This window comes from Heptranchias perlo, chromosome 17 (assembly GCF_035084215.1).
Source record: "Heptranchias perlo isolate sHepPer1 chromosome 17, sHepPer1.hap1, whole genome shotgun sequence".
NCBI classification, from domain to species: domain Eukaryota; kingdom Metazoa; phylum Chordata; class Chondrichthyes; order Hexanchiformes; family Hexanchidae; genus Heptranchias; species Heptranchias perlo.
The window spans coordinates 30,233,775-30,257,443 of record NC_090341.1 but is presented as its reverse complement, the minus strand read 5'-3'; the positions used below and the strand labels follow the sequence as shown (position 1 = coordinate 30,257,443).

The window sequence follows — 23,669 nt, the reverse complement described above, 5'->3', positions numbered from 1 at the left end:
TCAAATTAATGTTTTGTTTCAGCCTGACTAGAATTGAGCTTATAAGGAGAAAACAATCCCTCTTATATGCAAAAATATTCGTTAACAGTCAAGTTTAGGCAGTTTTCACCTAGTTTTCTCACCTTCACTCCTGAATGTGTCGGATGTGAATTTCTGCGGGCTCCACCATAACTTTGGCGAAAGGGCCATGTAAACCCCGGAAAAACTGGCTGACATTTCCTCTCGCTAGCCCAAGGGCATTGAGGCAATTTGTAGTACTAATTATCCACTATTAAGCTATAAGTACACAATGAGAAATGTCTTCACCGCCCAAGTTAGCCTCCTGGATCTACACTATACTTCTCTGTTTGGAGCATGGGCTTAAGCACCGCTGCTAATAGCTTAAATTAAATTGGGTTTTGTGTCTTGAGATTGAAAGTGTGCACTGCACTTTGCAGTTACAATCCACCCATTATTAATTCCCTAATCAACATTCAGCAGCTTATTTTTCCCAATAACAGGTTATACTTTTTAGGTTTTGGAAATATGTGTAGAGTAGCTAAGGAAATTTTTCAGTGAACACCACCTGCTGCAGGTAAATGAACACGGAAGTGAATACTGTCCACAAGTCTGAGAACCAAACCAAAGTTTCTCTGTGCCCTGACTCTGCTGGATACTGAATCAATGTGATTATTGCTATATATCTGTTACCCGTGGAAGAAGACAAACTCACTTATGATTCCATGAAAATACTCTAAAAGGCTGTGTGATTATTGTTCTCTGGAAAATGCTATAAATTTTCCACTTGATATGGTGAATCAAGTCTAATTTAAATGGTTTTTTTCTCTGGACCAGTAGATGTAGGTGTTTGTGTGGCTGGGGTATATTTATGATGAAAGAATATCAGAAAATGTAGGATTTTTCTTGAGCTTTCTGCATATGGATTTCTTCAGAGGAATAGATTTCAATTCTGCCAAGAAGCCCAAATGATGAAAGCTTGGGAAATATTCTCCCCTTTTCTAAAAACTTGTAGTTTTTTAGCATAAATTTTGCAAAATAAGTCTATTGATAGTTTAATAAAGGTAACTCTTGTTTGCTGAGGAAAAACAAAGTGATTTAATAGAATATTCTAGCCATCTAATTAGCTGTAAATTGCTTTGAGAGGTAGCTTGTACTAATAAAACATTTTCACCTGATGCATTATTGAATTATTTCCCTGTCACTGACGCAGCAGGTGCAAATAATACTGCCACGGTCCTGAGGGCCAAATATTGTTCCTCTGCTCTGCTTTATACAAAAATCTTGCAGGCATACCCCTTCATAAACCATGCTCATTTGCACCCTTGAAACTATACTGAAGTGTTAACTAACTGCAATTTATGGTGACTGACAATCAAATATTCTAGAGAATGGGTACCCTGCGGTCTTAAGTATATCTTATTAGCAAAACCAATTCACAGCAATGGCTTACCAGCATATATTTCAGGTGGAAACTGTAGACATCTGAATGTCAGCACTTTAAAACAACCGATACCACAGCCTGCTAATGAGTTTATATGATTATTTTGTGTACTAGAGAGCTACAAATCCACAAGTGGGTTTAAAGTTGACATTTTCTGCTTTGGGGGAGAAAAAAGGTGATAGTTGATTATCTCGTACTGACAAAGTTGTGTGAATGAACTGTCTTGGTCAGAAACACAGGAAAATTTAATTTTATAATTCTGTCAGACCTAATAAAAATGAATTATAAGTACAAAGCATCTTGTTAACCTTCAAAGAGATCTCACAGTCGTACACAGTTCTGTCTATTTAATGAGGTGTGGGTTATACAGCTTAATGTACATAAGTGGCTTAGGTTTTCCGATCATAATGCTAACAATAGCTCATTCATTTTAATTGGGATACTGCAGGTATTGCGATCAGAAAACCTGAGCCAGTATGTCTTGTTTCATTGCCATGCTGATGGATGGCATTTGCCAACAATAGCAGTGTACTATACACAGGCACCTAAATTTCAAATGCTACATTGTATAGAAACTGTCCTCTTTTAAGAGAGATTAAATTAATTTTTAACTTTTTTTTAACCAGTTTTGACTATTTAATAAAATGTCACTGCTATGATTTGAACACTCTACAGATACATTTTTTGTGCCCAGTGCAAAGGACTTCCACAGGCAAGCGCATGCTTCGGATTACCCAAAAGTTGACCATACTCAGGGTAATCTGGAAGGTAGCATGGCCCAGGCAAATAATAAACACATTTATCTTCAAACTCTTTTATGTTAGTGTGTACATTAGGAACAGTAACATTGAACCTTTCTAGCTAATAGACAAATAACACTTTTGACAGACTGTATGGCCTGGATTCCCTTCTGAGTTACATCTGTTTTGGAACAGATTTGGGGCAGTAAACAGAGGAAAATGTGTTCTTAAAGGCTACTTCCACAAAAACTTGCAGCTGAATTCTCCTCCCAAAAAACCACCAATTCCCTTTGAGGTCTGTCACGAGCCCGTTCTGCCACATTTAAATATAGTAAAGGGGCGTGACTAACTTCACCACCCCATTCCCCTCCATTTCTGCTGTAAACCATCCCCAAATAATTACCACCACCAAATCCATGACACTAAGAGTTGCTGCAAGATATTCCTGAGGCGGATTCCACATTGAAGAGGCCATTTTGTGTGCTGATACTGAAGGTTGGTGTTACTTTGTCTGCATAGTGATGGTTTTAGTACTGTGGGGTTTAAGTCAGGACCTTTGCTGCTACTTTTACTCAGCTCTGCTCAAAGTACTGCTCTGCACTCTAAACATGGATTTCTCAATGGGAATACCTTTATTTTGATGTGAGGAGGAGAAGGAGGAGGTTGAACACATGGAAGAAGCTGCGTTGGAGACTCTTAGAGTGAGGCATCACCAAAGGTATCACTCCCCTACACGTCGCCGCTCAGGGCTCCCAGAGAGAATGGTGCATGAGAGGGGTTAAAATTAGGCTGAGTGAGACTTACCGTCCAGCGCCATCTTATCTTCGCCAACTTTCAAGTCCAACGAGTCGCACGCTACAGACAGGCGGGGGCCTACTTAATATTCAAAAGTCACGGCCCAATGACACCAACGGGGCCGCAACATAATCTTAACAAAACGTCAGAGGGGTCGCGAACTATCTGCAGCCTGACAGCAGGAGTTCTCCCCACAAGTCCCGCAAGGAGTTCTTGGACCTCCGAAGCCCTGGCCTCCCGCCAATCGCTGTGGAACCCCCAGCCCCGGCCGTACTCTGATCGCAGTGTAACCCCCAATCCCTGCAATCTCTGCTCCCACTAACTGGCGGGGACCGTTTTTACGGCCTCCTGCCACCGAATTCCGGCTCCCACCTGCCGGCCAGGTAGTGGACCTGGAACTTTTATGTTAAGTTAGGATCGGCAGGACCTCCACGTCCCCGGACTCTTGGGGTGCGCCGCCCACTTTGGGGCTCATGTGCATCGTTCCCATTCCCCTTTTAAAATGGGGGCCTCACTTACTTTTGTTCTGCAGGCCAAGAAGGTCTTACTTAAACGTACCCACAGCACGAGGAGTGTGCACAAGGAGAGGAAGTGAAAAAGGTGAGCCAGCAAGCAGCTGCTAAAGCAAGGAGAGTGCAAATGAGAGCCCAGAACTGAGGGTGGATTCAACAAAATTAGTTACTACACACCTGCTTGTTCTCCCCATCTCCACCTCCCACACCCACTTTCTCAAAAGTCCTTCATTTTCCAAGACTTCTGCCAAATTCCTTCATAATTCCCTTGCCATCATCCAACTCCCAAAAGTTGAAAGTGGACAGAGAAATAAACTCAGAACTCTATGTGATCAAGTCCCGTTTACTTTAAACAATAACACTAACAGGAATTGTCGCAGAAATCCATTCACCCTCTCTACAACTAGTTAACACTGTTGTGACAGCCAATTTACTTACTCTAGTTCCTAATGTACTCCTCCTAAGTGACATGACATTGAGCTGTTAATGGCAGGATGGTTCCCCTGGAGTCTGAGAGACTTAAAGCAACTCTCATTTCAGGGTAACTGCTCTCCCATAGGACCAGCTTCTGGCAGCCTGGCACTTGCAATAGCAAAGGGTGCCAGGCCCATGTCTGAAGCTCCTTCATGTGAAAGAATTGGAGGGGGCCTTAAGGAAGCAGGCCCTCCAGAGAGATTGTGACGTCTGTGCCTGCTCCTTGCAATCCACTGGTGCTGGGCACAGGCTTAGAAGTGCTTCTGGGTGATGTCATCACAGATCTGATAGTTCCAATGAGGTTTTGGTAACCCTGTGAAAGTGTTCTATTCAAACTATCTATTGAAGCATTGGTAGCTGCCACTTTGGAAGCCACCAATGTCCTTAAAAGTTCTCCTGGAATCTTGACGCTGCATCAGTTTCCTGGGCTGCTACCAACCAGGGTGTTCTGCAAGCCGTGAGAAACTTCCTGCCCATCCCGTTTAAAATGTGGGTAGTGGACTCCCCCCATTTTTCAATCATCTCAACCAAATGTGTGGAAACCATCTTCACTTGAGATCAATGCTCCTGAAACATTGCTCTTTTGAAGACTGAGCCCCTGAGATCTGGATCACTAAGCTCCTTAACTGAAGGCAGTTGGTTACCCTTCTTCCATGGAAGAACAACACTCTTTCTCTCTTCTACTCCCATGTTCTCATTCTATGCTGGGTGGAGCTCTGGAGGCAGGCCATGGCGCCATGTTTCATGCCTTTACACTTGGATGCTCATTGAACATTGCAGCAGGAAATTGAGACAAAAGGCAAAGAACGCTTCCTCCCACCTCACTGACAACTCAGCAAAGGGCCTGCACCCCCACCTCCCTGCCCTGGAAATCTTGGGGTATCATAAAGCAGAGACCAGCATAATTAGTTTCTGTCCCTTTTCCTGACTTTTGTGCCTAGAAAAATGGGACATTCCCTGGAGGCAAAGGTCAGGAAAATTGGCGCCTACATAAATGTGTAGCGTGTTTGCAAATAAATAGAGATTTTCAAACACCTCTTCCTGTTCAGTTATAAAAACACTAAAAATGTTCTGAATATCTTCATCATTATCTTAATTTCAATCATTAAAAATCCCATCTCTTTTCCTAATTGTTAAAACACTTGGCCATCGGATTCGGCGTTGATACAGTCACATCCCTTAGGGACAACCACCTCCCAAACCCGCGACCTCCACCACCTAGAAGGACAAGGGCAGCAGGCACATGGGAACAACACCACCTGCATGTTCCCCTCCAAGTCACACACCATCCCGACTTGGAAATATATCGCCGTTCCTTCATCGTCGCTGGGTCAAAATCCTGGAACTCCCTTCCTAACAGCACTGTGGGAGAACCGTCACCACACGGACTGCAGCGGTTCAAGAAGGCGGCTCACCACCACCTTCTCGAGGGCAATTAGGGATGGGCAATAAATGCCCGTCTTGCCAGCGACGCCCACATTCCGTGAACGAATAAAAAAAAACAGCTCTTCTCTCCATGAACAAACTAACCTTAGTAAATTGTTGAGCAATGTATATACAATCCTAACCATTTAAAGCACCTGGCTATGAGCTTTTAGGCAGTATCCTACTTTATGATTTACTTGAATCTTGTAAACTGCTTGAGAAATCTGACAATTTCTCACAGTCAGACGCCTACTTTATATTTATGACTGTCCAGTGAAAATGAAATATGAAATCCGAACAAAATGTATTTAGCAAGAGGAATTAAGTGCAGTAATGTGTTAAATTTAAAGCAATGAGTTATAAATTCTTCTGGCTTCTTCATTTGGATTTTACTTTCTACCCTCCACTTTTCAGATTCTCTCACCCTTCAACCTTGTTGAAAGGGTCAGTAGACAACCTGCTCCTGCACATGTACATTTTGCTTGGGATTTGATTTCTAGGAGCTGGGTGAGGGTGGCCTGGGTTACTCACACCCTCTTTGTGTCTAGTCTTAAATTGGTTTCTCCCTGATTCTATGGCTGAAGTTGGGAGCCAGCCATTTGGGAAATCATAAGCACTTATCAATGTCATATCACTGCATGGTACATTGAAAAGCTATAATCCTGTGCCATCATGGCTGTTAATTTTGATTGTATTGTTATAACCTGTATTATTGCAGTGAGTCAGATAATAACTGTGCAGCAGCACGCAGAATGCAGACTGTGACTATATAGGCTATAAGGAGTGGAGAATGTGTCATTTACAAAAATGTTCACTTTATAATGAAAAGTATAGAAACAACAAGAATGGATATGATGGGTTATATATTTATATACAGAAAGAAAGAGATTGGCTAAAATGAGATTATCTGAAAACTTCTGTGCATGTGATAATTTTGAAATAATTTTAGAGAGCTTTCTATTTTTTCTTGGAGACTAAATAGCTGAAAGCACCTTCTATGTGTCAAATTAGGTTGCTATAACATTGAATAGGCTTTGCTTTTTCTACAGTCCAGTCAGCATCAGAAACTTCATTTGCATATTATTAAACTGTCTGCTGTTTGGCTGGTGCAGGAAATCTCTTCTTTTAGTAGTCATCAAAGAGAATGAGTTATAGCCTTAAAAAATGCAAACCATCTAATGTAATTTTGCATTTCTTTTTTTCTTACCAGAAACCTGGGATGGATTTGGCAGATGCCTACGTGACCTTTGTGCGCCAGAGTCAGGATATCCTGCGTGACAAGGTCAATGAGGAGATGTATATAGAAAGGTTATTTGATGTAAGTAAATGCCTTCTCCTCCTTGCTAGTCAGGGAGGAGACCATCCAAAATGTGACAATACGAAAGAAAGAGGGATAAGTCACATTTTGAGACAAATTCAGTGGTTGTTCAGATCTTTTCTGTCCCTCTGACTCAGGCTCCTCTCTGCCTCTCTCTGTTCTGACTCTGCACTGTAGTCTACCATGTATGTTGTGTCAGCTCCTGGTCTGTCTGCATGTGACTTCTGTCACAGTGCTTTCTTATAAGGAGGTTTTGTTAGCTCAAGTCTATGAGCAACTTTTGTAAGAGATGAAACAGTATTTTCCCCACTGCACACAGAATCTATATGATAATGTAATATAAAAATTAGATGCTTGTTTTAATCTTACTGTAACTATTAAATACCCACAAGGAAATCTACTTTTGTGTTCTCGAGTATCACCAATGTTTAGAATACTTATAGTAGTGAATCCATAGTATGGAAGCTAAATGTTCATGTGAACCTTTAATGTAGAGACATTCAAGCAGTAAATGGCAAAAGTATATTTTTCACATTCGGAATAGATAAACTGTAGCCAAGGTTATTATTTGTTGTTAAATATTTAAGACAACATTGACAGAATTATTAATGAAATTTAATACATTAGTGTATTTAGTTAGAATACCTGTGGAATGTTTAGAACTTATTTGTCCATCGTACCATTTGGTACAGCACTGCTTTCTGTCGCTTTGTGGTTTGCAATGTGCACATAGATTTCATTCTTTTATAATTCATTGTTATTGCTACTCTGTCTTTTAGAGCTTATGTATTTAGTAAGATTTTAGCAATACTTCTATAGTATTTAAAGGAATATATCTGGCAGTGCACTTTCCTGCAAAGTATTACATTAGATTTTTAAAGTTGTTTGCTATAATGTTTATTTTTTTTTGGTTTCTACTTTAAATGGCATTGATCTGTAAAAAATTGATTGAAGGCTTTGTATACTAGTGCAGTTTCATATTAAGTTATCTTGCTCATATGCTTTTATTATTGCTATGTCAAATGTCCAGTTTCTGTTGGCAAAATTCCTTCCTATCCTTTATTCCTTTCTAATTGCTTTCCATCTCTACCCTTTCTTTCATCCATTTTCCAATAATAAAAATGAAACTTATCTCTCATATCTAGTGTTTTGTCACATTGTATCAAGTGGCACGATTTTCAGTCAAATAATCTTCCTGTGTACATCTACTATCATGACCCACATCTTACAAGAATGTTTCATACATGCATAAAGCACATTAAGAGCTCCTCAAAGCTCTATGCATGGATGCCTAACAGGGAGTTTAAAGTTTGTAAGAAATGGGGAAAAGATCACCCATCCGGTAGACATTGTAGACATGGTCAATCCAACTAAATGACTCACTTTCTATTGCCATTGTACCACGGAAATCATTAGTTTTAGTGTTGAGTAAATATTGACAGCCAAGCAGTTCAATGATGAGTCAGTTATGTTGATTGATTCTGTCTAATGTCTAGTTAGTATGTCATTTTATTCAATTGTGTTGCAATAAACTTCCCTAATGCATTTTTAAAATTTTTACTTTATTCCTCCATCTCTCCCCCCCCCACACCCCCACCCTCTTAAGTCCCTGCCATTGCCAGCTGCCAGCCGGCCGGATGCTCTCTAGTTGCATATTTATCCATCACCACCATCGGTACAGCAACATATCTGGCTGACAAGAGATAAGCTTCTGCAGGGTGGGGCTAGTCCTTATCAGCTTATGATCCTCCCTTCAGAGAGGTAATAGCATGTGTGAGAACTAGTAAAACTCACCAAACAAAGGAGTCATGTTCCAGTGGTAGTACCCCTGAGATTTAAATGCATGGTCTGCAGTTAAGAGTTGAGTGATCTGCAGAAGTTTCCAGCCCTTTCCTATTGCACTTTTTAGTTACTGCATTCCTATATTGTTGTCTTGAACTGCAGAATACTCTGGCTTCTGTAACACGATTGCAGCCAGGGTATCTGCTATCTTTATGGTCTGTGTGTTCGTGTGCAGTGAGAACACTAAAACATTATATGAGTTGGTCTACAAATAACAAATGATGCTCAATAATTGTGTAATTCTAAGTAAACAGCTATGTTACATTTTTAAGATAACAGCTCTAGCATTTACATGTCCCCTGATGTTCATCTTTTTGTTATACCTTACTTGCTAAGGTATAACAAAATCATTTAAAATGTCCAAACAATTTCTTGCTTGGTGCTGTGTTTTGATGCATTGCATTTGTATACAACCACTTTAATGAAAAGAAAGTTCCAATATCTGAAACTCAATCTAAGCAATAGAAAGAGACCAATTTTGAGCAATTTGCAAAAGGTTTGAAGTCACTTAGCCATGTTCCTAGCTGCATTCACTGTTTAACCACTTCCTTCAAAACGTTTCTCTTTAAAAGTGGTATCTGAGCAATTTGGAAAATCAATTTATGATTGGCAAAAATTAATTAAAGATGCTCGCTGGGCAGTGTCTTTCCAACTGGGAGCAAAGCTAGTGGGAACAGCTTCAATATTTTCTTCCTGTACTGTTATTACAGTTAAATTCAATTACAGTATTAAATTCTATTTAAATAATTTGGGGGTTTGTGCAAAAAACACAAAACTACTCAATGTTTCTGAAATTATAAACGTGTGCACTAAGTACCGATTGATACATTGCAGTGTGTTTGCTTTTTCTAGTTTATACAGTACATCAGAACACAATGACTGGCACAGCTAATTCCTACATATATTTTGTAAAATTACAATTTAATGAACATCAACTGGTTTCAGGTTATGAATTGAAATGTTCTTGAGTAGATCATACTTATATCCCTGGTTGACAAAAAATGGACTGGTCATGACTAAAGGAATATATTAGACATGAAAAAGAATTAGCACACATGAGACCAGATACATACCACTATTTTGAGTTAAGTTATAAGAAATACAATTTATTTGGAATACAATTTACTTAAATTGACCATAATATAAAAAATAGGAAACAGCCAGCTTCCTTCATTTGTGAATGGACTGAACTGATTTTCTTTGGGCACAGTAAAAGCTAACATAGAGAAATAACTCAACTGGCTCAAATTACCCTGAATATAAAATGAACCAGTTAGGATTTGTAGGTATTAATGCAGCTGAATTTTGGAATCATTGTGTAATTGCAATACCTTGCATCTTTTTCCCTTATTTTCCTTTCTTTTCCCCACCACTGCCACTTCCAGTGTTTACTTTTTGTTATTTACCCTCTTTGTTTTCCACTTTTAAAAAAGGATGGATGATGTTAGTTCTGACATGTACCTGAGAATATTTGAGGTAATCCTTTGAGAACTTGAATTTTAACTCGCTATTCATAAATTCTTTTAATCACTCCACTGTTTTATTTTTTATCAAAGTACATGTTTAAAAGGGATCTCTAAGCAAGCAGTGTTATATTGTTGTATATAATTTTGCTGTATCGTGCTGTTCAGATATCTGTGCTTTCAGGAGATTATGTAGCTTCTAATATTACTTTCCATGTTCTTTATTTTAATCTTCTTTGGTAAGGAAATTAGGTGACCAAATCAACTTTGGAATTCAGTTGTACCTCATAATTTCCTTTCATCATTGTATTCAGGATCACAGAAATCACTTTAATACATTGTACTTTGCTTCAGAAATAGGACAGTTATTCCATTGCTTTAGAAAACAGCAGGTACTAGTGTCTGATAGACTTGCGATATTAATAGAGTTTGATTCTGTTTTTTAAACAACTTTGCAGGGGTTAGCTACTCCCTTAGTCTCTAGTGTCCACTCTGTTCAGTTTAACTCAGTATAAAACTGGAGATGTGAGTCGCAGCCAGAGTTTTGAAAAACAAACACATATATTTTATTAATAAATATCTGTATCCATGTGTTATAAATTTAACACTGATTGGTGCTGCAGAGCAAGATATTTTGAAGGACTTTCAGGCTTGCGCATATATAGGGGGTAATATTAACTTGCCCCGACAGGCAGGAAACGAGCAAGTGCGAGTTAGCTGCAATTTTAAATCCTGTCTGATTTTACTCTCGATTAATTCAGCATTTGAATAGCACAAAAAGGTCCTAATCCAACCTTTGGTCTGCTGATAAGTCAGAATTTTGTATTTGAAACTGAATGCTAGGAAGATGATTGTGAGTATGATGCTATACTTACACCAAGAGCTAATAAGGTGTAACTGATACCAAAATCAGTTGGTTAAACATGACAGAATACTTATATTAACTATTCTAAGGAATATCTTATACTAGTACAAGCTTTTCTGCAGATAACAATAGCCATAGCATGTCTAATGTTTAGAGTGTTCAGCAAGCAGTGAACAAATTAAAAGTATTTGTATCAATTTTTTTTAAACTGTTGTCAGAATTTGCCCATTCCTTCTTCTATTTTACAAGTAAGTAGATACGTGACAGTATCCTTAAACAGCTACCTATAGATTGCACTTTGAAAGAGCTTTATCCATGGAACACTTAGAATGCAATAGTTGGCAAATATGACCTGTTGTTATTGTGTTTGATAACAGTGTTATGCAGTATTTCAGTATAGTGGTACAGTTTATTGGATGAAAATAACATAAGTGGGAAGAGACTTGCAGTGAGTGGCATAATTACAACTGTAAAGACTGTAAGTACTACAATTTTGTTAAACATATTATTACACAATGGCACCAGGACTATGTTTAGATGTTTGAATTGTTATAACTTTCAACTTGTTGCTTTGTGCTCCAATTACAGAGAAATATGCCTTAAATGTTGTTTAATTATTCATATTTTTGTTTCAAATGAACAGTGTTTTTTTGGTTTAAATTACATGAAAAGTGGTAAATGATGTAGGATTTTCTTTTGCTTCAGAAAACTTTTTTAGTACCCTACTTCATGATATGTGGCAAACTCTTCGAAATCCAGTGGTCTGAAATCTTAGCAACAGTCACTGTATTCAGTTCAGGGGTAGAGTTTCCATTTTGGGCGCATTGGGAAATTGCGAGTAAAATGCTCTGGTTAGGTTAGACTTTGAGTTTTCGCTAAAATTCGTTTGCATAATCACAAACTTAAAATCTTCCACAAATCCCCGCAATCAGGCAGTGTAACATAACGTAATCGGATTTAAAATCACTGTAAATGACTTAAAAAATATATACTGAACCATTTAATAGTGATTCACTAGTCAGTTTCTTAGTAAATTAAATATTTTTTGATATGAAAAATCTTTTCTACTAGTGCCCATGCACCTAAGAAAATGAAAGCAATTTGAAGAGCCTTCCCGAACCAGCCCAATCGGCAGAATCTCGCTTTGTCGACCTGGGTGTGTGGCCAGTTTTGTGAGCGGGGCCTGATTCGGGCAAATTGAATCTTGAACCAGAATAAAAGATCGTGGAGAACAGGAACATAAGTGGTTTAGGGTGTAACTCACTTATGTTTAAAATTCCCCGATCTTTTGCGCTGGTTCAGACGATTCCGCCTGACGATTCTGCACTCATATAACTGGCAGAAACAAGATGCACCTCGGCCCCCTGTTGTTTGGTTTGAATGAAGATTATAATAACCACAGCTATTTTTCACTGTTGCAGCATAACTTGGCACACAAAATGAAGCCTGTGACAGCTCAAAAGTATAATATCATATGTATAGCTGATATGCATGTCACTTGCAAAAACCTCTGTTGTGTAGAGGTAACTTACCTGTATTTTTCCGTTATTACGTAACTCATTATGCAAAGATAATTTATAAGACTGTGAACATGTTGCTGCAATTTACCTGGCATTGATTTGTGATGTACTTTAGGATATGTCACCTACAGACTGGTCCCATAAAGGCTGCTTGTATTTATACAGCTTGTCTACATATTTTTGGATCTGTGCTGCACCATTATATAATAGCTTCCAGAGTTTAATATGTCAATAATCTATCAGTTTTACTGCTCTACCTACAAGGACGATTGGTAGAACTTTGGGAGTGAAATTCGTCTTGGACAATAGCGCAAAATGGACGAAAGCGCAAAATGGGCGATAACGCATTGGCAGCCTGTTTTAAACCCAACTCATTTTCCTTTCCAATTCTATCAGGGTCCGAATGACATCACAGGATATAAGAACATAACAAATAGGAGCAGGAGTAGGCCGTACGGCCTCTTGAGCCTGCTCTGCCATTCAATAAGATCATGGCTGATCTTCGACCTCAACTCCACTTTCCCACCCGATCCCCATCTCCCTTGATTCCCTTAGAGTCCATAAATCAATCGATCTCAGTCTTGAATATACTGAACGACTGAGCATCCACAGCCTCTGGAGTAGAGAATTCCAAAGATTCACAACCCTCTGAGTGAAGAAATTTTTCCTCATCTCAGTCCTAAACGGCCAACCCCTTATCCTGAGACTATGCCCCCTAGTTTCAGACTCTCCAACCAGGGGAAACGGCCTCACAGCATCTACCCTGTCAAGCCCTCTCAAAATCTTATATGTTTCAATGAGATCGCCTCTCATTCTTCTAAACTCCAGAGAGTATAGGCCCATTCTACTCAATCTGTCCTCATTGGACAACCCTCTCATCCCAGGAATCAATCTAGTGAACCTTTGTTGCACCGCCTCTTAGGCAAGTATATCCTTCCTTAGATAAGGAGACCAAAACTGTATACAGTTCTGCAGGTGTGGTCTCACCAAAGCCCTTTACAATTGCAGCAAGACTTCCTTACTCGTGCACTCCAAACCCCTTGCAGTAAAGGCCAACATACCATTTGCCTTCCTAATTGCTTGCTGAAAATTTGCATGCATTAATAAGGCCATGGCCTCCTAAAAAAAAGCCCTAGTTAAGATAGCAATGGGCGACAATCAAGTGGGAACGGAGCGGTAATTTTTTTGAGGTGATTTTAACTGTGCAGCCATCACGTTCCCACCAGGCAGGATGAATTAAAATCGTCCTCAATGTCTTGGATGTTACGGTAGCAAATGGGTAGTAATTTTCCAATGTTCATATTCCCTTTCTCTATTTGCTTCTGCTTCGTGCTTTCCAGACATAGCTGGAAACTATAAGGCAGTACTTTCAGAAAAATATAGCTTGTAAAAAGGCAAGTAAGCAAGGATTCAGGAAAGAGAAGTTGTGTTTAACTTGCTGGTACTTTTTAAAGAGAATTGCTACTGTGATGGGTAAGAGAAATGCTGTTGACATAATATAACATTTGGATATTCAGAGAACTTTTGACGGTTCTGTTTTGGTGATTAATGCTAAGGTTCATTGAATAAAGGCCATAGTATGATACTTTATAGATAGTTCACTTTGAAACAGGAAACACAGAACAGTCATAAGCCAGAACTTTTAAAGCTGAAAATGGGTTAAATGCAGGGTAGCCCACAGGTTTAACTTTGGACTCTTACTTTTTTAAACTATATATCTGTAATATATTAGCAGTTTTACATATAGTTCACACTTCCAGCAATTATGGGAAGATCAGGAAGGTATAAAGTTTGAGCTGCTGAGGTCTAAACCTTACGTATACTTAGATTATACTTAGCTCGCAGGCCTCCTAGCTCCCAAGATTTGCATTTCCAAGTTAGGTTGGCATTGTGGCCAAAGTACGATACTTTATAGCTCCACAGCTCCAGCCACCTGAGGTTTACTGAAACCATTTCCCACTTCCTGCTAGAATCTTCTTCGACTTTAAACAGAGTAAAAAATATGTTGTATCTAAATGTATCTTCTCTCCTTTTCCTTCTTTAATTTGTTACTTTCTTACCTTTTCATATTGTTTGTAATTCAATTAATCTGATTTGTAAACTTAATTGTGCTCTCCATTTTGGATTTCACTATGTAGCTGGCTCTCCTCCATGGCTGCCTCTGTTGGATTCCTATCTGTTAGCTTCGGCCCCATGCTCTCTGTGCTCATCTGTAGCTGCCTAGCTCTTCTTTGGTCTTCCTCTCACTTTAGCCTTCTATGGCTCCCTGTCCCAAGGGCTCCTCTTTCTGCTCGTTCCTCTCTCCTTCACACCTCTTTCTGTCCACTTCAGCTTCGGTCCTCGTCCTCTGACCATGCTCTTTCTCTGTTCTTCCAGTGCTCCCTTTCTCAGTAGCTCTCTCTGTCCATTTGATCTTATCTCTTTTTCCACTCCTCCGTGATTCCTTCTGTCCACATTGGCTGTGCTCCTTCATAAGACCGTAAGAGATAGGAGCAGGAGTAGGCCATTCGGCCCCTTGAGCCTGCTCCGCCATTTAATGAGATCATGGCTGATCTGATTTTTACCTCAACACTACTTTCCTGCCCTTTCCCCATATCCTGTGACTCCCTTGCTGATCAAAAATTTGTTTAACTCAGCCTTGAATGTATTCAATGACTCAGCCTCCACAGCTTTTTGGGGTAAAGAATTCCAAAGATTCTCGACCCTATGGGAGAAGAAATTCCTCCTCATTTCCATCTTAAATGGGCGATCCCTTATTCTGAGACTATGCCCCCTAGTTTTAGATTCCTCCATGAGGGGTAACATCCTCTCAGCATCTACCCTATCGAGTCCCCTCAGAATCTTGTATGTTTCACTAAGATCTCCTTTCATTCTTCTAAACTCCAATGATTATAGACCCAACCTGTTCAATCTTTCCTCATAAGACAACCCTTCCATACCCGGAATCAACCTAGTGAACCTTCTCTGAACTGCCACCAATGCAAGTATGTCCTTCCTTAAATAACCACCTCCCCATGACATTCAATGGCATTACCATTGTCGAATCCCCCACAATCAACATCCTGGGGGTCACCATTGACCAGAAATTTAACTGGACCAGCCACATAAATACTGTGGCTACAAGAGCAGGTCAGAGGCTGGGTATTCTGTGGCGAGTGACTCACCTCCTGACTCCCCAAAACCTTTCCACCATCTACAAGGCACAAGTCAGGAGTGTGATGGAATACTCTCCACTTGCCTGGATGAGTGCAGCTCCAACAACACTCAAGAAGCTCAACACCATCCAGGACAAAGCAGCCCGCTTGATTGGCACCCCATCCACCACCCTATACATTCACTCCCTTCACCACCGGCGCACTGTGGCTGCAGTGTGTACCATCCACAGGATGCACTGCAGCAACTCGCCAAGGCTTCTTCGACAGCACCTCCCAAACCCGCGACCCCCACCACCTAGAAGGACAAGGGCAGCAGGCACAAGGGAACAACACCACCTGCACATTCCCCTCCAAGTCACACACCATCCTGACTTGGAAATATATCGCCGTTCCTTCATCGTCGCTGGGTCAAAATCCTGGAACTCCCTTCCTAACAGCACTGTGGGAGAACCTTCACCATACGGACTGCAGCGGTTCAAGAAGGCGGCTCACCACCACCTTCTCAAGGGCAATTAGGGATGGGCAATAAATGCTGGCCTCGCAAGCAACGCCCACATCCCATGAACGAATTTTTTAAAAAGGGCACCAGAACTGTACGCAGTACTCCAGGTGTGGTCTCACCAGCACCCTGTTCAGTTGTAGCATGATTTCCCTGCTTTTATACTCCAACCCCCTAGAAATAAAGGCCAATATTCCGTTTGCCTTCCGGAGTACCTGCTGCACCTGTATGTTGACTTTTTGTGTTTCATGTACGAGCACACCCAGATCCCTCTGTACTGCAGCATTTAGTAGTATTTCTCCATTCAAATAATATTTTGCTTTTTTATTTTTCCTCCCAAAGTGGATGACTTCACATTTTCCCACATTTTCCATGGCTCCCTCTGTCTGTTTACACACTACTCTCTTCCCCCTTTGGTCTTACACTGTCTATACTCATCTGTGGCTGCCTCTTCTCTTCAGTCCCCCACCTCTTTAACTACTTTCTTCATTCCTCTGTGATCTTACTCTGTTTCTCTGGCTTTGTTGTATTCAGCTTCACTTTCTGTGTACTCCTCCACGTCTATTGCTTTCTACTTGGCTTGCCTCTCTCCACTCCTTCATGGTCTACCTCTCCCAATGACTCCTTCTGTCTGATTGCCCCCACTTTTTCTCCTCTGCTCAATGGCTCCTTCTGTTCACTTGACCCCTGCTGTCTCTCCATGGCCTTTCTTCCATCTAAGTCTATTCTCCATCTATATTTATATTCAAACCATAACTCTTACCTCTGTCCCATCCTTCACCCTACTTACACCAACGCCCACTACCCATCTCCCAAACATGCACATTCCCCCAACTACCCTCTCATCTCCCAATGCCCATTACCCCCACCCACCCCCAAAACCCATTACTCATCGTACAAACTTCTTGCTCTCCCTTCAGATACCCCCTCTCCAAGTATTGACTAGTCATTCACCTCAAGTACTCTTTATGTCCATACTACTCTTACACCAAATACTAATTACTGCCTCTACAATTATTTATTTCTCCCAACCAACTTCTCACTAAACTGCATCCTGTAGCTACCAGAGTGTTTATTTGGCTGCAGGCTGCCTGAGTAAAAAGATGGACAGAAAACAACTTACACAAATTCCAAACCCAACCAATGACAGTAATTGTGCTAGAATGACTAGGACATCCTGGCTTCTTTAATTAATTTGTAACATACATCCATTCCAATTCATTAAAATGAATTATCACTCCAAAGAGACAATTTGGTGAAAAGGATCGAGCTCTAACAAAGCCTTTCTCTGTCCTTCCTGGACATGGATATAACTTTTCAAGACTCGGGACTCATCTGGGAAATAGAATGAATATATGGCTATAAGACACTAGCCTCCACATCAGTTACACCAGCACAATGACTAGAGCTCCAGTATCAGTACCACTTACTGCAGATATTTCCGACAATACAACACCTTAAACTCCAGATTCCATCATTTGGGTCAGGGTAATCAACTAGTTCTATTTTATGCATTTTTATCACCCCGATTCCTCAGTAGATCAAGAGGGGGTAAGATGGAATTTCATGGTTCTTCTTACTGAAGAGGCAACTTGGAGGAGAGATCTTCCCTCCCAGATGGAAGGAAGGTTTGGCACCCAAATCTCTCCAGCCTCAAGTTCAATAGGTAAGATAAATGCCTGGGTTTAGCAAAAAGGAATAATAGCTTTGCGCTCTGTTGTTGAGGTCATGAGAAAGGTCTGTCTTAAGCTGTATCCCTGTGATTCTAAAGTATCGAGGTAGTTTGGTAGAATCTGGACTCAAGCCCAGTTCTGTCAGTATGCACGTCACAGCTAGTTCAGCTTGCCATGCCTCAGAGCGAGGAAATGCAGTAAGGATTCATTCCATGCTGTCATACATTTTGTGAAATGAATCTGGACCAGAGCTCCTCATAAGGCTATTACTACCTAGAGAAATTGAACCTAGTTTTTTACAAGCTCATGCTTTTGAACGCATGGCTCTGTAGCCATGTTTAATCTTCAATTCCAGTTTTTTTTTATTTGGAGTTTCAAGCCAGATAGGCTTTGATATAGATAATTCATTTAATATTATGTGTGGAGAACACTAAAACATAAAGGAGAACGATGAGTTGGTTGAATGAAGGTGTGCGCATATCTGCATCCTGCCCTCTGATCACAGATCTGCTGTAAGCACAGTAATGCTGTACAGAGTTCTCTAATGTCGTCAGTATTTTTTGGTGTTAACACCAAAGTAAAAAAGCAGTCATTATAGAACCTTCCCTTGTGAACTAGTAATCATATCTAGGTCGCACTGGGGCAGTAAAATATTTTGTTCCTTTTTTTTAACTTCTTGCAAGTTGCGGAATATACCTGTTGGTAGTGGCGGTCACACAAATTTTACTCCCTAGCAGTATCTGACTAATTATCATTTAAGTATATAGTAATGTGGCATGTGCTTATGATCTCATCTCAGGCTGCGAAAATGGAGCAACAAAATCTTTAAAAATAAAGTCCATTAGTTGTGCTTGAATGTGCAAAGAGAAAGAATAGTTATGAAAATATAAAGGAAACTTACTGGAAATTGAAATACTCAAAAGAATATGGGTGGAATCTTAAGCAAGTTACATTTATATATACTTCTAAAAACACACTTTTAAATTATTCTTTTTCTATTATAATTTCCCCTGATGTTCATGCAATTATGCAAATATAAAATTATCACAATTTTCTGAATATACTAAAAAAGCAAATAATGGTCCTCAGTTTTTGTTTGGATCTAAAACTGCAAACTTCACTAAGATTGGCCAGATGGACTGCAATGGTCTATTCCAGTTCTGTACGTTCCTTTGTTCCTACATATATAACTTTAAAAAATAAACAGTAAAGTGAAATATTTCTTTGAGACAAAAGATTTGTAAGTAGCATGTGTGAAAGAGATGCACCTTGTTCAGTCTAACTATACTCACTTTATTATAGAAGGTAGGTCATATACACCAAAAAGCAGAAACAGTTTTGCTTGTATTTTTCTTTCTTTGTTTCAAATGTAGTTGTCATACAAAGACTTCTAATATACCCTCCATAGTATTGGTTTGGAACCCATATGAAAGCATGTAATAGGGCGAGTGCTTTGTATGGATTTTCTATTCATAACGAGGCATTGATCAGTGTGCAATATATAGACGAATGGGGATATTAGAAAATATTATGGTAAGGGTCTACCGAACAGTAATCTGAATGGGACAGATCATACTGTAAAGCTTTTAAGGTTATCGAGGTAATACAAAAATTCATTTATTTTTGCTTCATGTAGTCAAGGAAGAACAGCCTGTGTAGAGATAAGGATCTAAACAGCTGTGCTAAGCTGTAGCTCATCTGCTTAAATCTAGCAGCCTCCTTGATTACAGATCAAAAGCCATCTCTTTAGCTTTCATCAGATACACTGCTATGATCTGTACGGTAGTTTTCTTACAGGCAAGGTGCCAGTTTGAAACAGACAGATTCTAAAACTTGACTGGAGATGATACATGGATTAGATAGGTCAATTATATACTTAATCTGCCTTTGGAGGATTAGATGGTCATTGATTTGGTCTCTGCATATGTCTTGACCTTAACAGTTACCAGATATGCTAGGTTCCCTTGGTCCAGTAAGCACTTAATCATTCATTGATTGGGCTTAATGTCAATGTGCCAAGTGCTGAAATATTATGCATATGCATCCAAGAGACAGAAATGCAATTTTACAGCTTCAAATTTATAGAATTCCAGTTCTAATGGATAAAGGCCACATTTACATGATTTTATTTGAAGCTTTTTTTTGTAACTTTTAAATTTCCTCACCCATCCCCTCTAATTTTTCCCCTTCTTAAGGTGTTGACTCATGCTGGAGTGCATCTCCACCTGCATGGCCACCCACTGGTACTCATTCTTTATGCGTAAACCTATACAGTGAATGTTGACAGGCAATTCAACTACAGTGTACATCACAGCTAAGCTCAATCTTGTCCCACTTGCATCTTTTTAAAATTATTTTTAATTTCTGAAAAACAAAATGTCACCCATCATGATTCCTCATTCAACTAACATCACACAAAAAAAATCAAGATTAGCTGGTTGTTCATCTTAATGCCATTTGTGGGATGGTGCTGGCACAGAATAGCCAAAATAACAGTCACTGCATTCCAAAATTAATTCATTGTGTGAAGTGTTTTTCAACATGATAAGGTGCTGTATAAATACAAGTATTATTTGTTACTTTTGAAACACAATTATATCAGCATTTAATAATGCCATGCAAACAGCCTGAATTGTATTTTACTTCAAGATCTTTTATTAAACAGCTAAAAGTTTGCACATCTAAAATAAAATATAATTTTTATTACTCAGTATGAAATGAGTGGATATTTTGACATGATAAAGTGCTATGCAAATGAAAGTATTGCCTCTTTAAATTAAAATACATAATTAATAGAGTATAGAAGACCATTAGAACAAATTGTGAAACACAAAAGGAAAAGTCAATATATTGCAAATAAACCATGAACATTTGCAGTCTCACAATGTTTAGTTTTATAAAACGATACTGTGATTCTCAAAGACTAAAATTATGAAATGTCCTTATTTTCCTACATTAGGGCACATCACATCACCAGAATCGCTAACTCTAACCATCAAGGAGAGTGCTCAGTGCATGCGAGCATAGATACAAAGGGGGTTCATTTCCACAGGGGTTCTCCCAAACATCTGCTGTAACTTCGGCAGAAGAACCACGGAAACCCCAGAGAAACAGTGTCGTTTTTCCGGGGTTTGTTGCTTTTCTACCAAAGTTACGGTGGATGAGCAGGAGCACCCCAGTGGATATTCACCCTCAAACTGTTCAATACTTACAGATTGTTGTAGTGGTTTAATTCCCTTTAATACATTCCATAAGCTCAGATTGCTCCCTGCTCAGAAATCCATATTTTTGTTATTTCAGCTGTGTGAACTACCATAAGTGTAACATTGCTTTGTGTTCTTTATTTTTTAATTAGATTATTTATCGGGGCATCAGATGTATCTTAAATGAATGCAACTTTCACAGAATTTCTATTCAAATTATAGTTCTGTTAAATGTAGAGATTTAAAGAGTACGATTATGAAACTCAGGCCACTTAATCTATTTTTGTATGACTGCAGACACCACATCAATCCATAGAATGAGTCACTGAGATTTGATATAAATTGAAAACGAGCAGCTGCTTTTTAAAGATTGTCAGTGATGTCTGAAGTATAATTAAAAACTTTTTTTTATATTAAGGTCACATCTACTATTATAGTAGACTAGAGAAGAAAATCAGGTGAGATGTAAAACGGGCTGTCCACTTGTTACCACCCATTTTTCACCCTGCGCTAAAAGTTAAAATTACCACCAATCTCCCGCTTACCTTATGTTGCTGGTTCTCTGTCTGTCTCTCTCTCCTCTTCTGCTTCTCTTTCCCTTTCTCTTTCTTGCTTCTCAGTAATCCTCTCCTTCACTCCTTTTTCTTCTTTTATCTTTCTTTTTTGGGTGGGAGGTTTGTTGTGATGGGTGCAGGCTGCATTAGCTACTCCTATCCATTTGTGTGTCATTCCCATCACAGTCTGCTTTCTAATTATGTGCCTCCTCTCCTCTGTACTGACTCACCTCATATCCCTTTCCAATGACCCTCTATCCCTTACCTTGATGTTTCCACTCTCCTCCCTTTGTGCCCATAGCCTCTGCATTCCCACTCTTCTAGCCTTATTCCCCTTCTTTGTCTACCACTTTCTCACTTATTGTTTTCCTTACTACTCTCCTACATCCTTTCCTTGTTCACTTCTTTACGCTTTTGCCTTACAATTTATGTTCCCTACCTACTGACGCCCACCATCCCTCCCTTCAATTTTACTAACTTACTCTCTTTAACACTACCTATCTAACTATTCGCCTATCCCCAGATGAATCGACTGCTCATCTTCCTTCATCTCCCTGTCCTGATTCACCCATCAACCTTAATCCCCATCCCTTTCCAACCACCAAACGTTAACCACTCTTCAACCACCATCCCTTTCTCCCCCAACAGTTTTATCCAAAAGTTTTTCAAAAGTTTTTCAAAAGGTTACCCACCTGCCAGCACACTGATGCCTAATGCCTGATCTTTGCCACTTTCATTTTAAAGTGGCCCAGGCCACTTCCTCCTGCTGCCAAGCCAGCTGCCTAATCTTCCCGGGTTTTGAAAATGGCCTATGCCTATAGCAGCTTGCCCCTTCTGTCTAATCTTTACCATTTTGGAAACAGACACTTCAATTTTCAAAGCATTATGAGCACTTATAATGTATTTGCAAAGTTGAAAAGTAGAAAAAAACAGATTCACACTCACTGGTGGAATTTAACATAGTTTGATTACTTGTGAGAAATTTGGATATAGGAACAGGAGTAGGTCATTCAGCCCCTCGAGCCTGTTCCGCCATTCACTGAGATCATGGCTGATCCATGCCCTAACTCCATTTTACCCGCCTTGGCTCCATATCCCTACTACCCTTGACTAGCAAAAATCTATCGATCTCAGATTTAAAATTAGTAATTGAGCTAGCATCTACTGCTTTTTGTGGGAGAGAGTTCCACACTTCTAACACCCTTTTTGTGAAGAAGTATTTCCTTCTCTCCTGAATGATCTGGCTCTGATTTTAAGATTCTGTCCCCTTTTCCTAGACTCCCCCACCAGCGGAAAAAGTTTCACTCTGTCTACCGTATCAATTCCTTTCAAAATCCTAAAAACCTCAATCAATTCGCCCCTTAACCTTCTATATTCCAGGGAATACAAGCCTAGTTTATGTAATCTCTCATAATTTAACCCTATACTTCTCAAAGGGTACAGCTCCTGAAACTTCAGCTCCACACCAACGTTTTAAAAATATACCCTGGCTTTCAGATTCAATAAAGAGAGTTGAATTCAGCACCAACAATTAAAGCAATCATGTAGCACACTCTGCATGATTTCACCCCATATGTCTTCTTCCTTCACTTCCATTGCAAGGAGAACTCACTTTTACATCATCCTACAACAGGAGGATAATGGGTTTTTTTGTTTTTTAACTAAGAACAAATTATTCTACAATAGGTTTCACTTCTCTTCCCCACTCCTCAAGAAGAATCGAATGAAATAGCATTTGACATCTCAAAGTTTCAGAATTTACAACATTATTAAATACAAAATCCCACAATCCATTCTCAATAAATCATACTTTTGCTGCTACAGTCATGTTAATCTTGATCCATAGAAAAGTCACCAGGTTTCATTCATTACTTTGTTGCTCCTCTCTTGACGTCACTGATCTCTTGGCATCACTTGTCTGCTGCTTCCTATTCTGTAGAAAATGCCAGTCCTATTCCAGTACTACTTATAAACATCAGTACCCACCTCTTCCTTAATAGCAGTCCTACTCCCTTGAAACTAATATCACACAGAAAATGTATTCCTAAGGGATGGGTAAGCAAAACAATCGTCCTTGTAGGCTTGTGAAAAAAGATGGGAATAACTTTGTTTATAAGGCAAGGATTTTTTTTTTCCATTTTTCTCCCCTCCTCTCCTGTAAGCTCTGACTCATGTTAGAATATGGTTCAA

At 39.5% G+C, this 23,669-nt stretch overlaps 1 protein-coding gene across 4 annotated transcripts in view; it reads left to right on the top strand.

The window, feature by feature from the left end:
• Positions 1-23,669, top strand: part of cadpsa (Ca2+-dependent activator protein for secretion a) — a 416,704-nt gene that overhangs the window by 360,089 nt on the left and 32,946 nt on the right. For all 4 annotated transcript variants that reach the window (XM_067998838.1, XM_067998836.1, XM_067998835.1 and 1 more), the window contains one exon: positions 6,598-6,705. In XM_067998838.1, coding sequence (XP_067854939.1) covers positions 6,598-6,705 — 108 coding nt within the window. The remainder of the gene's footprint in view (positions 1-6,597; positions 6,706-23,669) is intronic.